Source organism: Cyprinodon variegatus, unplaced genomic scaffold, assembly GCF_000732505.1.
Source record: "Cyprinodon variegatus isolate N-32 unplaced genomic scaffold, C_variegatus-1.0 Scaffold319, whole genome shotgun sequence".
In the NCBI taxonomy this organism is placed as follows: Eukaryota; Metazoa; Chordata; class Actinopteri; order Cyprinodontiformes; family Cyprinodontidae; genus Cyprinodon; species Cyprinodon variegatus.
The window spans coordinates 279,233-297,005 of NW_015150772.1; the positions used below are offsets into that span (position 1 = coordinate 279,233).

The following is a 17,773-nucleotide window of genomic DNA, read 5'->3' on the forward strand; positions in this document are numbered from 1 at the left end:
ACCAGGCAAATACTCTTTAACTTGATATTTTGCTCAGGACTTTGAAATGATTATTGAATTATAAAAGTAAAGAGTCGAACAAGAATAACTTGTGGCTTATGATAAATAAAAGCTTATAAATACCGTGTTGTGTCTGACATTTTTTATTTTATTAACAAAGAGAAAGGAAACTTTTTTTTTTTCTGAAAAAAATCAAAAACGAACATTCATATCAGTGAAGAGACAATCAGAGGCTTTTTGGTAGTGCATAAAGAGTCATTCTGACTAACATGAGCACAGATTATAAGACTGTTCATTTCCATGTTGCTAGGAAACTAACGGTTCTGTCCTCTTCTTTCTATTTTGAGCCATGACATGTTTACTGTCCTGCTAGCTGCTACCCAGCGGTCTGTAATCCACAGAGACCTTTATATTCCTGCTGCTTCTTCAAACTCCTAACTCGCATAACGTTACTGATTTAACGTGCGTGTTCTGCTCTCAGTTGGTCCAGCCGGTCTGAGGTTGAGGTTTTATTTGGCACATAGAGCCACCTGTTTAAACTCCATCACCTGCCCTGTTTGCTGGGTTGACCCGCTCTGCAGGGCCGTCCTTTGATCGGGAGGAAAACATGCCCTGATACATGGCTTTCTCTTTCTGCAGCTCTTGGTTTAGCTTCTCTTCTGCCCTCTGCAGGCGCTCCCTCACATTAGCATCTGTAAGAGAGGAAAAATGTATTTGGTGCAACTGTATTTTCTTTAGTCAAGTTTAGCATCAAACAAAAGAGTTTCCAGAGTTTGCTTTATTTTCTCCAATATTGTGTTACATGGAACAGAACCTTTTTTTTTTTGTGATACACCAATATGCTTTTAACTATTTTATCTCCAAATAAAACATGTCTAAAAAGTGTTTCATGCATTTTTACTCAAAATTTGATTATAACATTATAAAACAATTTCTAAAGCCTTGAACATCTGTCAGAGCTCCGCTTCATTCAATGCATGACTGCAAACCTAATTATATAAGTCTGCAGACAAAGAGCGTCAATCAAAGCAGCAGCAGACAGAAGGGAACCCCAGATAAGCTGCAGAGGTTTAAAGCTCAGATGAAGTCAAAGCGGAAATCAAAGTTTATAGTTGTACACTGCATAAATCTGACCTTCATGGAAGAATGGTAAGCAACAAAGTATTCTTTGTAGAAAACCTTTCTGCAGGACAACGACCCTAAAAATGCAGCCAGGAATAAACTTTGGTTTGTAAAATAAAATAAAAAGGACGCTTGATGAATCCTGTAAATTTTAATCTAATACATTTTATTTGAGGGTGTAAAATGAATAAATTAAAGGTTAACAGTTTGGCCCGACACCCAATATTATTATAGTTGTTGCTGTTATGGCCAATAACTGACCTTTACCAGTATGATATATGGTTGCTTTTCCTTTTTACACCTTGAAAAAAGCTGAGCATGTCTCTAATATGGATTCTTTGATGTATTTGAACACCCCACTGCCCTGCTTTGCATCCCCATCACAAGCTTGAACAAACACCACAGAGACACGGCTCTGTTCTTACCATTAGGTTGCTGTCTGCAGACCTTGGTGAGATACTGTTTGGCTGTCTGAGCATCTCCCATCTCCAGAGTGGCCACTCCTGCTCGGTACAGCGCCTTGACATTGCCTGGCTGCCACTGCAGCACTCGCAGGCTGTACTCCAGCACACGGCCATAGTCAACCTTCTGTTTCTGCAGCAAACAAGCTAAAACACAGAAGGAATTCAAAAACATCCATTCCACTAAACCAAGAGAAGCTATAGATGTTAGAATGACTCTATACCTGCCAGGTTATTGTAGCAGTCCACTTGGGTGTTTCTCAGCAAAGCCTCCTGCTCCGACGTAAGAGGAGGTTTCTCGGGTCCAAACCCTTTCACTGCTGCCATTACGTTGGAGTCGAGGCCTCGAAGTACCAGCAGGGCACGGTGGTAATAACCAATAGCTGAGCGGATGTTTTTCTCTTTGTAGAAGGCATTTCCTTTCATTTTCAATTGAACGGCTTCTTCCAGCAAAGTTTTAATGGGCTTGGAAGAGGTCTCACTGTGTCCAGGGGGACTCTGTTCTGTTGCCGAAGCCCCCAGTGCTTCCGGAGTCTCATCTGCTCCAGCCGCCTCCATCTCTGTAATAATGCTGATCAGCTTTGAAGAGAAGGAAAAATGTGAGCAGTTACTTTTTGTTACTAGAAATTGTTAGAAAACAGCTGAGCCGTCAATTTATACTTGCTTATGGTCACAGTGCTTTGTATCTGTTAAAAGTAATACAAAAAAAACTTCTACTGTTTTCCCCAATCAAGATACATACATTCATTATAGCGTGCTCTTAAAATGCAATAAAGCAGTTACAGAAGATGATTTTTGTGAAAATCAGTTCTCTTTAAACATTCCTTTGATGCTTCTTGTTAATAAATCTACTACTGCACGCAAACAAAGCACCCTAACCAAAACTCACCCACCATGATAGTAGGAGGTGCACTTCACCAATTAGATCCAACATCTATATTTTCTTGTGTTAGTAAAGATAAGCTGTAACAGTATTTAATTTCCCTTTAGGATCCATAAACTGGACTTTAAAATTAACTGAGAGAGAAGATTGTGAATTTATGTTCTATGTAATAGAACTGTTTTCCACTCTTATTTACATCTATCAGTCTGATAAAGGTTACATGCCATTTCTATGACTATGGGGCTTCAATGAAGTTAAGGTCAGTAGTAATAATTCAACAGCAACACAAATTATTTGGCCACAATGGCACCCATGATAGAATTGAAAACTAAGGAAGACTAGTTCACCTCTTAAATGAATTGGTCTGTTTTTCTATATTTAATAAGAAAATGCTGCTGTGATTTAATAGTGGATGTCCTGTTACTGTTGGCATTGTAGATTTTTAAGCAAGAAAAATGTATCTGAAGTAAAGGCGTCTCTTGTTTTTGATTAATTTAACTCTTAAATATTTTAGGCGAGTAAGGTTGTTTTTAACCCAGGTGTCCAACAAGATTCAATGCAGCAACAGCCAATGCTGAGCTAAAACATAAACTTTAACGACACATTATTAACAAAGTCAGACAAATAAAACGGCTGTATGTGCACACGTCATATTTTTATGGTTTCTGAAATAAATACAAATAGCATTTGACTTGTAAAAGAAAACCAAAACGATCTTAACGGTTAGGCAAAACAGTTGTTTATTAGCTAGCTTCAACTCCTAAAACATATCCCCATCACAATTCAGATGATTTTAAAATCATTACCTTGTGTTGATGAATAAAACGCTAAAGAGGGCTTATTTTTGTCCAGTTGTAAAACATATTTTAGCTGGAGGGGGGTTGGGTTATTATGGATATCTATGGGTTGGGTGGCTTCCTACGTTCTTTCTCTTCTTCTTGACCTCGTCACAACGGATGAGTGTGATGGCGCCCTCTAGTGTTGGTTATTCGTTTTTTTTCTTCTTTTTCATTGTGGGAGGCAGTAACGGTCTTTGCGCATGCGCAGTGGTCCTTCACACAACCGCAATAAGCAAATATGGCGGCGGCCGTCGACAGTGTTGTGAAAGTGTAAGTTTACGTTTATTTGTTACAAGAGTGTAGAGACCACCCAGTTATTTTCATTTGATCGGTCATCATTTGATTGCGTAGTTCGCTGGATTCGTCCTCTCTCTTTCTTGCTCAATACAAAAAATGTCCCAAGAGAATTACGTTATCTTTTTGCTACAGTTAGCTCTCCTAGCTCTGGTCAATTAGAGAAGAAAGTGAGCTCATTGTGAAACCAGTATCTGTGTCTAACCTTTCGCCTCTTCGGGGTCTGTTTAGGGTGATTTTACAGAAAGCGATTCCTCAAAGATTCAGGCAGTCTATCCAGAATGGAGTGACTTAATTCTTCAGTAAAGTGCCCAGTTGGCGGGCGCTTTGTTGCTAACAATCAACCTTTTGTTCTGGCAGCTCTCCGACGCTACTGTAAATCCTGCCTTTTGCTCTGAAACCATGAGCCGTATTGTGTCCATTAGACAAATATGGCGATAATTTAGTGTCTAAAGGCAGAAAGTAGAATGATTCATAAATACAACTCGATGTTTTACGGGGGAAATTAGGAGAAAATTTATTTATGGGGGGGAAAAACGATCCGCGTCATCAGGCTGCTTCAATGAGAACAGCTGTTTTCCCACTAATGTGATAAAATTACTCAAATCAGATCACACGAACTCCCTTGTGTGAGAGGTTATTCTCTTCCAAATGCATCTTATTTACCGGTGTGGTGTTGTTACAGTTTAATGGAGGACTGATTGATCTTTGTTTAGTTGAATCTTTGCACATATCTTTATTCTTTAAGTATTATTTAGATTGACTTGCCTCTTAAAGAAATGGGAAATACATGTATTGTGAATTGAGACTGAATAGAAAAACATAGAGTCAACATCAAAGCCTCTCAGAAACTTTTTAGTGGGATTAGTTTATTATTTATTGATCAGTGTAATTGGGAAGTTATTACAAAGACCTTCATTTGTTTGATCATTTTATGAAACCATCTTAGTTTTAGCTTGTCAATTGTGTAAACAATAGTATCTTCTGGTCAGGTTTCATAATAAATAAAAAAGATGAAAATATTTTCTTATTGTTCAAGTCTGAATATATATATAGTAGAAGAAAATAAGATGATATACATCCATCTAAGCCTGACCAGAAATATGTGCCATGATTTCATCAGGAAGTGCTTTTATGCTTTTAAAAAAGTATTGAAAAAGCTCTTGGTACTTCTACAATTGGAATCTGGAAAATAAAGTAATGTAAATATGAAGTGATTATGATTATGTTGTCTGTTTTAGTGACATCTTGTTACGGCTGTTTTTCTTGGTTTCTGTCCATTACTAAGACACAAATATCCTGCTGAATCTTTAATAGGTTTATACTAATTTATCCTAACTTTAATCAGATTTTCATTTCAGAAAAAAATGTAGGTGACTGATTTATTTATCAAAGATAGTGAGATTTTAGTTTCAATGCATATGATGATTTGAATAAGTTGATGTCTCATTTATCAGTCAAACAAAAAGTGGCTTATTGATTAATGCATCTTAAATTTAATGATTTGTATAGAAGATAATTTTGCTGGATTTGCATTGCAGAATATTATCCTCTACATGTCTGACTTAATACAATAAAAAATGAGCTCAAAGAGCTCTATGCTACTAAATTAGTAATGAAACTGTAATTAAAAACCGTATTGCAGCTTTGTGCTGCAGAATAACAAGGTTGTAGTCAGAATCTTTCTGGTTATGCGTTTGTTAACCTGCCTTCTTTTTTTTTTTTTGCCAGTCTTGGAGAGCAGTATTATAGAGATGCAATGGAGCAGTGTCACAGCTACAACGCCCGTCTCTGTGCTGAACGCAGCATCCTCATGCCCTTCCTGGATTCTCAGACTGGAGTTGCACAGTCCAACTGTTACATCTGGATGGAGAAGAGGCACAGGAGTGCAGGTAAATAATTAATGTCTTACTTGAAAAAGTTTACAAGTCTTTTATTGGCGATGCAATGAAGTGTTAATTCATTGAGAGTAATGTGTTATGGCTTTATTTTGATGTAATTCCAAAGAGCCTGAGATTATAAACAATCCTTCCTCTTTTATAATTGGTCCCTTTTTTCACTCTCCAATAAAATGTTAGGTATAGCTCCAGGACAGCTCTACTCTTACCCTGCTCGCCGTTGGAGGAAGAAGAGACGTTCCCATCCTCCAGAGGACCCTCGTTTGGCTTTCCCTCCTCTCAAAGCAGGTAAAACATTTGGTGAAATACTTTTTTCCCCTCTTCAGGCACATTTAGCTGTTGTACGATTTAATAACTCTGAGAAAATCCCTTATATTGTATGTAGCAGAATCTTTTTATGAGGAGTTTTGGATGTTTTTCTCTCACCATACTCTTCCATTCCTCATGTTGGTGTTTTTATCATTTAACACAGCAGATTTAGAGCTGGGGCTTAAGCGTGAGGCTTTGGGAACAGTGGATGGAAGCAGCTTGGAGGCTCTGCTAAAAGGCGAACCCCTGGAGAGGAGGAGCGGCGTGGCCGATGTTCGAGCTCCTGAGGACGATCCGGTCACCGTGGAGCCTCCGGCCACGTCAGCCGTCACTCACACGTCTTCTGGGCGCATCCGTAAGGTTAGGCTGAATGTTCTCAAACCCCGATGTGTTTAGAGAATGGTTTGGAAATGCATGGATGATACGATTGCGCTGTGTTTGGGAAAGCGTTAGAATTAGCTGTAGTTGCAGTCAGAAGTTGACAAAACACTTGAATTTGTTATTTAATTCACATTCATTATAAGAGTATAATATTTACACACCACCACTGGTATTTGAGCCATAAATAATTTCTCCAGAAGGTGTCTGGTCTGTACTTGGATGTAGGCTTTGTGCTTCTTGGCCTGTTTTTAAACATCTTAACCAAGTTTCTTTTTTCTGAAGACAAATATTTAGTCAGTGATGTCAAGTTAGGGTTGAACTGGGCTCCGACTGGACAAGGATCCTAGATAGATTTTAAAGCTGGTTTGAAATTATTATAGCATGCTTACATTAAGCTTTTAGTACAACTCTGACTTCAGTCTTATGAAAAGTAATTGGAAATGCTTAAAAAATAAAATAAAATAAGAGCGTTTAACAGTTCAACTAAGCAGAGAGGATAAAATATGTAGCCATAAGCATCACAGGACTTTGTTGGTAGAAAAAGTGTTTCTGCCACATGCTAAAGGCAAGTTATTCATTCAGTAGTGTGGGTGCGTTTTTATCTTAAGAAAATAACATTGTCCCTACTGTGAAACATGGAGGAGGCTCTGTTATGCTGTGGGGCTGCTTTGCTTCATCTGACACAGGGTGTCTGAACCTCTACAGGGTTCGATGAAACCTCCAAACTATGAAAGGATTCTAGAAAGAAATTTGCTGCTTAGTATCAGGAAGCTTGGTCTCAGTCTCAGGTCATGGATCTTCAACAGTTATAGGAATCGTTTGATTGCATTAATTGACTTAAAAGGTTGGATAACAGAGTATTAATCTAAGGGTGCCATAATTTTAGTCTAAGCCTGTTCAGTATGTTTATTTCTTAAAATCAGTGTCTGACTTTGATCTGTTTATTTTTATAGAATTTATATTTATTATTACTTAATTATTACTTAATACTATCTCAGATCCCAGTTATTTCTGTCACCATTTTTTTATCAGTAATCTAAAGGTTCCAGCAATTGTGTCTCGGTGTGTAGAATCTAATTAGAGTTTCAGAAAGTCCACCGTCCGTTCAAATATGTGATACCAAACACTAGTTGATAAGTCATTGGACTTTTTCATTATACGATCGTTTCCGTTGAGGAAAATGATGATTAGACGTTAAGCTCTAACCAGGTCCTGTCTGCGGTGGAGACGGTTCTGTCCAATTACAGTCTGATTGAAAAAAAACACTGAACAATCTAAAAGTATTTTCAGATACAGAAAATAAAGCAGGTTTGACATTTTGAACCTCAAGCTAATTTAGATTCTTACAGCAGAGAGTGCTCGACCACGATGACTACTTAGATGACCTCGATGATGAAGACTTCGAAGATGAGACCCCCAAAAGACGAGGCAAGAGCAAATCCAAGGTAAGTGTTCTAACTTTGATGTGATGTAGGGAGACACAAGTCAGAGGAATGAAAGAGAAGGAAAAAACAAAGTTTCCAGCACTCTGTGTCAAGATTACCATTTTTAGTGATGAGAAGATTTTTTCTTTTTAGATAAGAAGTTTTCAAAGCAAACAAAGATAAAAATAGATATTCAGGCCAATCTTGCCCTGAGCAAACATGGAGAAAGATTGCTAATTGAACATGTTCTTCATCACACCATTCACCGTTCAGTGCTCTATCCAACCATTCCATATTTGAATGGAAGGAAAACGGTTTGTAGAAGAAAAATAGCCCAGAAAATGGGTAACTACAGCATTAAGATGTTGATGAATCAAAGAACATTGGTGGGTTAGGGGAGGATATCAGTGACGGATCCGTCACACAGCTTCAAGTAAGTCTCCCTATGATTATTTAGCGCAACAACATGTCAACTATGTAAGGTTAATTTATTAAAATCACTTTTAGAGGTCTTAAATAATAAAATAATCCAAGAAGCAGATACATAAGATATAAGCTATATTAAAGAACGAACAGAAATAAGTGTTTAAAGTATCTCTATAAAAATGAATTTCACTTTTTAAGTTCAATGTTTCAGTTCTAAGTATTTAACTGCATCTGTACAAAGTGAGTTTTTTTTTCTTTTTCCGTGTTCAATTGTTTTTTCAGGGTCGCAGCGACAAGAACGGGAAGAAGAAAACGGAGGCTGCAGCCGCAGCGCTGGAGGAGAGGGACAAACCGTACGCCTGCGACAGTGAGTAGCAGGACGTCTGTTTGCATGTCAGCAGGAGAGGCTTTTGCTTTTATCCCTGAAAGGTCGAGGCAGGCCTTTGGATGTGCATGAATTGGAAGCCCCCCCCAACCTGGAAACAGTTTGCATTGTGTTTAGAGGAGTTTCTCCCAGCTGATGCGCTGTCTGTGTGCTGTCTGATTACATGCCGGCTTCGGCTCGCTGTGCTTTTGCTGTCTGAGTTTGCTACCTGCGTGTCCACCTAAAATCACTGTGTGGAAATATTTTAACGAAAAGAAGTTTTTTTTGGGGAGTGATGAATGCCACGCTCCCAGCTTGGCTCCATGCGGGGCCCTGTTTTTTGTTTTGTTTTTGTAAGGGAAACCCGAATCACCATAACACTTTTGTATGACGGTGTGTGTGTGTATTAGTCTGTGGGAAGCGCTACAAGAATCGCCCAGGCCTGAGCTACCACTATACACACTCTCACCTGGCAGAGGAGGAGGGCGAGGACCACGAGGAGATTGAGGCACCACCCACTCCTCGCCAGCCTGAGGAGCAGAAGAGTGAGTTACTCCTCCAGTGCTGAGAGCGAGGGGCAGATAGACAGAGAGGAGGGAGGTTTGGTTGCATGCCTTGTAGCACGTGTGTTGGTGAAAAGGAAGTCTTTCATTCCCCCCCTTTTTTTGTGTGTGCTTTTTATTTCCCCACCTTTTTTTAATTATTATTTTTCATGATTTTGAATTTTGATCAGATTGAATGTTTCTGACTGTAACATGTTTGTACATCTGGGAAATCTGGCACTTTTTTTATCAATCATTTCCTCAAACACAGAATCCCTTCACATTGCTTTGGGTTTTTTTTTTTTTCTTCCTCTTTGCACTTTACACCATGTTTGAAATTCATACGTTCTTTCATTCTTTTGATCATATTGGGATCCAGTATCTAAAAGCTTCTGAACTGAAGTTAGTTTAACTGGTTCCTTTGTTAGACATCAGGCAGTGGACTCCTATATGTTTCACCAGTCCTGGTTTGGCCAAAGCTTCTACTCTAATGAACCTGGAATATTTTTTTTGTTTGTTTTTTTCTTTCCTAAACAGCCACAAAAAAGGGTCCCAATGGACTGGCAATGCCCAACGATTACTGTGATTTCTGCCTGGGGGACTCGACTTTGAATCAGAAAACGGGCCAATCAGAGGAGCTGGTGTCTTGCTCAGACTGCGGGCGGTCAGGTAGGAGCTCTTCTCTAAATTAAAAGCAACGCAGTGTTTTCTAGGATCCCGGCTTTGTTTTCACAAGCTCTTAAAGGGGAACGTTGTTTTTTTTTTTTACATTTGGCCCTTTATTTTAAGTTATTACATCATGTTCTACTCACCCATATGAGTTTTGTGTCATTTTGAGCTGTTCCGAACATATTCAGTTAGGTTATATCCAGGTAACATCTTCCTATGAGTAAACCGAATATCTTCAGAATGGCTCCAAATGACACAAAACTCATATGGGTGAGTAGAACATGATGTAATAACGTAAAATCAAGGGCCAAATGAAAAAAACCTGAAATTCCCCTTTAAAGATGAAATGTCTTGCAGTAGCAAGACATTCCAGTGATGTCACTAGATGTCAACTAGATCCTAGGACAAAAAGGGTGGTCACTAACGAACCAGGTTTTCTGAGCGTTCAATGCTAGAGTTCAGTAAATTAAACTTTTACCACTGGATGTCGGAGCATCAACCGTTCAGAAAAGCTGTTCCAGGAGTTCTTTGGGGGAGACAAACATTACTGGCTACCATTGCTTCTGCAGGTAAAAAAAGCCAAGAAGCATGGATTATTGTGTAGAAGGAACAGAGAGCGAGCTCTAATCAACATTGCTGCACTAAAACATTTTTTTATGAACTATGGCGAAAAAGTTTATAAATACCCAAATTAACTAGAAATTTTACAACCTGTCAACAAAAAAACATTCAATTGTATATTCTTGTACTTGCTGTGTTTACCACAAACCTTAAAAACTCTTTATATTCACTTCTAGCCTCTACGAAAGGCAGAGGGAAATCCCCTACAAGCTGCAGAGCTCCCTGCGGGGATTTCCAGCGCTTCCTGGCTCTGCATATTTTAGTGGGATCATAATCCTGATGAACCGACTGCACTGACATTAAAGTGAATAAAGCCAAGCTACTCTCTAGCTTGAGGCTACAGAACAGAGCAGCTAAACAACCAGCAACTTGACCACAATTTGGTCAATTGTGGTCCCCATTCATGTTCCCAGCAGCTGAGCCCAGCTCTTTTATCCAAGCTGAAATAGATCATCCCCAGAGCATAATACTACCACCGCCATGTTTCACTTGCACATAGACTGAAAAATCCCTCTTCTCCCTAAAGGTCAGATTACTTACAGTTGTCCTGTCCAAAGATCCTGGTCTCCTCAGCATCTGTAGCATTAGCATCTGAGGCAGAACAGCTGGATTTATGCTCTGATTGAATCAGATGTGGCATCTGTTTGCTGCACCAGCTATTGTCCCTTATTTTAAATGGAAATAAGTTTGTGGTTTTAGTGTAAAAAGAAAAGAAAAAAACGTTAGTAAAGCTTTATTATCTGCAATCCAATAGAAATACTGATGTAATCTGTGTAGTTTTCATATTTTAATCTCAGCGGAGTGGTGGCCTAGTGGTTAGAATAGATTGGCTGCAGGTTCACAGACTGCTGCGCTGGATTGTCCTCCTGTCGCTCAGACATCCACTGCTCCCTGAGAGATGGCTTGAATGTAGAAGACACATTTACTTCCTGATCTTATTATCTTTGCTGGTGAAGATTCTCAGTCATCCAGGTCATAGTCATTCCAAAAAAAATTAAACGAACCGTGGATTGTTTTTTAAACTTTTTTGGAGGGAATCTCATTATCAAATTTCTTGTTAACTTGAGTTTTTTTTTTAAATGTTCAGTTTGGTAAAGATTTAAGTTGTTTTGTTTTTGTAAGTTGATTAAAAATGTCTCCCTCTCTGTGTGGAAGGACATCCGACGTGTCTGCAGTTCACCCCAGTGATGATGGCTGCCGTGAAGACGTACCGCTGGCAGTGCATCGAGTGCAAATGCTGCAACGTCTGTGGCACCTCAGAGAACGATGTGAGCCTCTTCCCTGTCTTCTCTAAACAGACGTGTCATCTTTCTTCTTTTTTTAATAGGCCAAAAGAAACTTGTTGATCTGAGTCTGAATCATACTGCGAATCAAACATTTTTAATAAACTCACTTTTTAATTTTTAAGAAATTGCAAAAACATTTTTTTATTTTTAGTTTCTTCTACCTTTTTACCATAGTTCATTGCAGTGGATTTGATAAATACTTAATATTGGAGTCTGGTTCGCCTACAGTTTGACGAGTTACAGATGAATCAGATATTGCTCTTTGATAATATTAAAGCCATCTGATGTGGATGTTATGCTTGTGAGATTTATTGATAGCAAAGCTTACTCCTTTCACTAATGGCTGTGTTTGTTTTTAGCGGTTGGCTAGCTAAAATGGCAAGTTACCCATCCTGCAAACAGGAAGCTTGGGTTCTTATCCCTGCTGGAGGGGAAGAAGCTACCAGTGTGGGTCCTTAGGCAAGACCCTTAACGCTAATTCATTCTTAAGGGAGTGGCGGCCTAGAGGTTGGGGAATTGTGCTTAGAATCCTGAGGTTCTGAGTTCAAACCCCACTCCCACAGACTGCCACTCTCACAAGACCACCCTGAGCAAGACCCTTAACCCCCACACTGCTCCCTGGGTGCCACACAATGGCAGCCCACTGCTCCCCAAGCGGATGCAGAGAGTAAATCTGTACTTGTGACAGTGTAATGACAATAAAAATGCTGGATGTTCTTGTTTTAAGGGGGACCGGGGTGAGCTGTAATATAAATCAGCTTTTAGCTTTGGTGATGCTTGGATTATCGGTTGTTGTTTTGAAACTAATGGTTTTGGGAACCGAATTAGACCCATGGTGATCAACGACAAACTTTTTAAATGCTTTATTTATTAAAGGAAAAGGCTAAAATGTTTTTTTTTTTTTTTTTTAGTTGTAACCTCTTTGGGGATTTTTCCCACAAGACTGAATGTGAAAGTGGTTTTTCTGAAGAGCATATCTAGGACAGTGGGGCTTATCTTACAGTCAACACCCGTCCTTCATTTGTGCTGATCCAGTAAATGTCAGCAGCCTGATTATAAGCGATGGGAAAGGTCAACTGCTTTCCTCTGGGGATGAATTCTTATGCTTCACCTTTTTTGGAGACGATGAAAAGGTTACAGTCTGTCTGCATATCCCTCCACAACCAAAATCTAAAACCAACTCTGGGTGTTTGCTTGAACTGGTTTAATGTTTCTATTAAAAAGAAACAGGAATTGCAGTTGGATCAGGTAATAAACATGTTTTTGTTTCTGCAGGACCAGCTGCTCTTCTGTGACGACTGCGATCGAGGCTACCACATGTACTGTCTAAGCCCCCCTATGACCGAACCACCAGAGGGTGAGCTGACTGTGGAGGGTCGCCTGTATGGCAGCGATCATCCAAACATTTTGATCTGCTGCCTTGTTTTAACATTTGAGGAGGGGGGTTAACACAGATCTTTATCTTTATGTGGGACCTTCTCAACTGTTTTTAAATATGTGCTGGAAAATGTTTTCTTTACTCAATTCAAAAATGGTCAATCTATTGTTGTTGTTTTTTTATATATATAGTTTTTTTTATTCCTTCTGTAGTTCAATACCAAGAGAAAAACAGGTCAAATTTAGTGTATAATTTCAACCTCTTTTTATTTTTTATATAAACCTTTTGACTACAGAATTTGATAAATATTACAATAACTAAACCATATTTCAATGCATTCTCATATATGTACACAGAAACATGCCTTACTTTTTTTTTTCTTTCTGCAGTTTTAATCATTTTGGTTTCCAGATAATGCTGGCACCATATTTTCCTCATAGAAGCAGACAGGCTCCGCCCATCCACTAACGTTTCTTGTTTTTATATTAACAGGGAGCTGGAGCTGCCACCTGTGCCTGGCTCTGCTAAAAGACAAAGCCTCCATATACCAGCAGAACCAGAGCTCTGCCCCAGAGTGACGTCCCAACATGAAGCCCACCTCTCAGCAACAGGACCCCCAGCGGACCCCGGCCCTAAATGTCAGACCTCCTCTCAGCCCGTCACTCCGGGGCTCTGTTCAGATCTAGCTGAGCCAGATCGCAGATCAGCTTTACAAGTCGCTCTTATCTACAGTGCTAGCCGGGCGGGGGGGGGATAAAAAAAATGAACAGACCTCAGATCAGTCAACACAGGGATCAAACTATCACTACAAACCTGCCTACAACGGCCCCCAGACTCGCTGTCAGACATGTAACATATCATGTGTATTAGCATCATTCTTAATGGACTGTTACACACGGTAACGGCAGTAGCTGCTGTCTCCATGGGAACGATTAGCATCACAGCTGATTATTTTTAACCCCTTCACTCAAAGACACAGCAGGGAGCTAAAAGATCTATTTTTACGCGGAGAACACGTCACCGTATATCTGGTTAAGAAATATAATTGTCGTTTCTGGTTCTTAGTGGGCTTTTGTAGTGGCTTTTGTCGGTGTGTGCTGTTGTCCCATCCACCAAACCTTTTACCGTGCTTCGGTGAGGTTTCCCTTTGTGTATCTTAATCATGCTACACGCATCACAGCGACTCCTGTCTCCGCTCAGTCAGCTCATATTTAGCACCACCCTCACGGTGGCTTTCATTTGGCTCCAAAAAGACGACGCAAACACTCGGAGTTCAATGTTTTATCATAATGTATTAAAAGATGAAGAAGGTGTGTTGAGACAGCAGAGTTCATCATCAAGATGAACAAACACTTTTAAAATGCCTCCGACTCGCTGGCTAAGCTGATCTTCATATTTCAGCTCACTACATAAATCACAGATGATCATAATTAAATGTTTATCATGTTATTTTTAATTCTCATCATTTCACACATTGCTGTGGTGCCAATGAGACACACTCCTTCTCAAATTAGCTGTTTTTATCCTTCGTCCCTCTGGGGTTGATTTGCATGCAACATGCACACACTTTCATCCCAGCCGTTTCTTTTTTATTTACATTTTGTATTCTCTGATATTCCATTGGTATTGGGAGTTTTTACTAGCTGAATTTGTAAAGTCCATGATATTGCAAACACTTCGACATATAAATATATATATATAGCTCCTAATCCATTCTATGTACTGTATTGACTTTTATATTTTTGTTATGACTGTGACGTTTCCAGTTGTTTATGTCAGACTTTCTTCATAAGTATTTGTAAGATGACGTACTTTGTTGTACTATTTTTATTTTTACATTTTTTTGGTATTGAAGCTGATTTAGCCCGACTGAAATAAAGATCATTTTGAATCATGTCCCACTGTCTCACTGGTTTATTAGTGATTAAGAAAACCACTAATGTTTTCACACCATTTGGTTTATTTGATTGAGACATACTTCAGAGGAAAAATCCCTTTAATTTTTTGTCTTTTTTTTCCTAGATGGCAGAATAATTTTCTTGTCAAATGTTTAGAGAAGTTTCCTTTCTATAAATAAGTGTTACTATATACAGAAATGGACATAATGTAGTTATAGAAACCCTTTTTGTCCTTTTTTTTTTTTAAAGAAAAATGCACTTGTTAAAGGCTGTGTGCAGCAGCATCCAAACCTCTGGAAGAAAACTTTAATTACCAAGATTCATTGTTACAATAAATAATCGGCCAAAAAACAAACTTCCTTACAGCTGGTGATAAGATAAGCTTCACTTCCTTTGATCAAAGAAGAAAAAAAACCTTTGGCATCACACAGGAGAATTTCTTAACTTCTATTTAGGTTATGGAAACCATATTGTAGCTTTAGCTTGTATATATTTATGTATACATTTTCCTGGGACTTTTACTTTTTTATATTTATGAGAATTTTCCAATGAGAATCCCTCTGTACCATTATGTTTGTACTTTTCATTTAATATCTTTAATAAAGTAATGTTTCCCATCCTATCTTATTTACATCTCAGTAATTGTATTTGTTAAACAGGTTTATCTGCCCATTTATTTCACAGCTTAGGTGGTGGATCAGTTTTCTCTATTGCTGCATTTTTTTCTTTAAAAGTAAACCTCACTACTTTGATCTTTTTTTCACATTATGATCTCTAGGGTAGGGATACTTCATGGATACTGTCATAGGAAGGGCTATGGCTGCTAATACTGACCTATGAACTGGAGCCTCATACATAATAATCATATTTTTATTGGAAGGGAAGAAAGAAAAGGAAGAGGTTGGTAAGTAGGTAGGATGGATGGATGAGCTTTCACCTAAACTTCATACATAATATTCATATTTTTATTGTTTCCTTTGGTTCTTAATTGTCTTTATGATATTGGGATTTTTAAATCTCTATAAATGCTTACATTCCCTGTATGATTAAAATGATGAAATGCTCTATAAATGGTTAAAAAGAAGGGCAACAGAATAGAATTTCAACTGGTGAGTTGTGCTGTTTTCAGAAGATGCTGTGGGCACCCCATGAGGCCCTCCGAGGACCCTTGGGCACCACGTTGGTGACCCTGCACCACGGAATGACTTTCAACTTTCTGAGGTGAAATTCAAAGAAGAAATTCTAAGTTATTTTCTTTAATGTCTCTCTAAATGTCTCAGAGCTACTCAGATTCTTTGTCTCCATCAGTGGAAAGTCAGCAGGTCTGGCTTCATTTACAACAATAAATGAGTGAAGTCGTCGATCATGACAGGTATTTATTTTAAAATATTTTGCTTTTGGCCATGGACAAAGTTAAAACACATTTTCACTGTCTGTGCTGCAGAAAATGGCTACAAAAGGAAGTTTGCTTTATTCTACATGAAACACAGGAAGTCATACATACAAACTGTCACAGATAATCGGGTAAATAAATAGGTGTCAGTATTTGACAATTTCATAGATTTTTTTTTTTAGTAAATAAATAGTAATGTTCTTGATGCAAATGATTTTGTTTTTAGAAATCAGCAGAGAACTGGTTGTAACACCAAACACAGATTTCTGTTCCAAAGTTTGAATTTTAGAGCAGGCGATCAATAGAAAGGTGATTCTTTTTTTTTAGGCACAAAGGGGCAACAGTGCAGAAGAATCATTGCACTTAAAACTCAGGAATGTTACTCAAAGACCCTTCAAATAGACATTCTGGTTGGTAAGCTTTTGGGCAGGATAACAGTGAGTTAGTGCAAACACTGGGATGACCATGCTGTGTCGTTCAAAGTCACAAACACAGGACTGGGATAGAAAAGAGGACACTTAACATGATAAAAGTGCAGAAACTGGGAAGCAAATCTGTAAACCTTAACACATAAACATCTCTCTTAGGTTATGTCTCAATACAAAGATCTTAACTCACTTTGGGGTTCAAGAATATACATTTTTCATTTTAGAAACTTTTTTGTGACACAAAGTGCTTTTCTTCTGGGGTTCTCAGGTGCTTTAGTACAAAACTATTTAAAATACTCATTTATCAAAGGTAAACTTCACTCATAGACATCCGGTGTCTCAGTAACATCTACAGCCACTACGATATTTATTTCAAACGCATGGTTGTGTAGATTTGATGCTGTCGACAAAAGAGGAAAACGAATCGGGGCAACCTGTCTGTGTTTATGGGACGGGTTTGTTTCTGCTCTACAGCCTTTCGAAGCCGACAGAGCAGAGAAGGAAGATGGCGTATAGCAGCAGGAGACAGAGGCCCAGCCTGCGGTCCAACTTCCAGCGGTTCAGATGAACACACAGGACCTGAGGATGGACGGACAGAAACAGAAAGACAGATGGACGGATTTTGTCGCTGCAGCCAAACTCTAATGATACAAGTTTTACATCCTGTTTAATCTCAAGAAAGTTTTAAAAGTCAATCGAGCAATTTTAGCCTTAAGAGAAATAAAACACCCAGGTAAAGTCAGATTTAAGGGCGAGGGAAAAAAGGAGGCGGATCTGGTTCTGTTTCCTCTCAGAGAGGCGAGGATTAATCCTGTATCCTAACAGATTTACTCACAGTGAGAGTGACAGAGGCCAGCAGCAGAATAACAGAGTACACCAGGCCTTTACTGTTGATTGTCACCTAAAATAAAATAAAAAATATATATTTATAGTGATTGTTTTTATATATAAATATCTATCTATATTTCTATATATATATAAACCATTTTTTATTTGGCCACAGCAGCAGAAACGGCTTGATAACAAGAATTTTGGCATTTTAAAGCTGCTGCAGCAAAGAGGCTGCATTAGCACACACACACACACACACACACACACACACACACACACACACACACACACACACACACACACACACACACAGCTTTGTTTCATGG

At 38.7% G+C, this 17,773-nt stretch overlaps 3 protein-coding genes across 7 annotated transcripts in view; 1 reads left to right on the forward strand and 2 right to left on the reverse strand.

Moving 5' to 3' along the window:
* Positions 1-127: 127 nt before the first annotated feature.
* On the reverse strand, positions 128-3,366 carry ttc9c (tetratricopeptide repeat domain 9C). Its single transcript, XM_015384668.1, has 4 exons — positions 3,273-3,366; positions 1,808-2,162; positions 1,548-1,730; positions 128-692 (listed from the first exon to the last, which is right to left on the reverse strand). Exons 2-4 carry the CDS (start codon positions 2,139-2,141, stop codon positions 535-537), a joined length of 675 nt encoding a protein of 224 aa, XP_015240154.1. The 5' UTR covers positions 2,142-2,162; positions 3,273-3,366; the 3' UTR covers positions 128-534.
* A 112-nt stretch (positions 3,367-3,478) lies between these two features.
* dpf2 (D4, zinc and double PHD fingers family 2) lies at positions 3,479-13,540 on the forward strand. 5 transcript variants are annotated; one of them, XM_015384675.1, is made up of 11 exons: positions 3,479-3,575; positions 5,331-5,491; positions 5,678-5,785; positions 5,970-6,166; positions 7,537-7,632; positions 8,320-8,404; positions 8,812-8,946; positions 9,481-9,612; positions 11,389-11,501; positions 12,795-12,876; positions 13,390-13,540. In XM_015384675.1, the coding sequence occupies exons 1-11, from the start codon at positions 3,544-3,546 to the stop codon at positions 13,473-13,475; spliced, it is 1,227 nt and encodes a 408-aa protein (XP_015240161.1). In that variant the 5' UTR covers positions 3,479-3,543; the 3' UTR covers positions 13,476-13,540. The 5 variants fall into 5 exon arrangements, with proteins under 5 accessions (XP_015240161.1, XP_015240163.1, XP_015240162.1 ...); XM_015384677.1 differs by having other exon boundaries at positions 7,540-7,632; XM_015384676.1 differs by having other exon boundaries at positions 5,973-6,166.
* A 2,622-nt stretch (positions 13,541-16,162) lies between these two features.
* Positions 16,163-17,773, reverse strand: part of LOC107090979 (sodium/potassium/calcium exchanger 3-like) — a 16,243-nt gene continuing 14,632 nt past the window's right edge. The window contains exons 16-17 of the mRNA XM_015384649.1: positions 17,452-17,517; positions 16,163-17,195 (exon numbers count right to left, since the gene is read on the reverse strand). Coding sequence (XP_015240135.1) covers positions 17,085-17,195; positions 17,452-17,517 — 177 coding nt within the window. The 3' untranslated portion in view covers positions 16,163-17,084. The remainder of the gene's footprint in view (positions 17,196-17,451; positions 17,518-17,773) is intronic.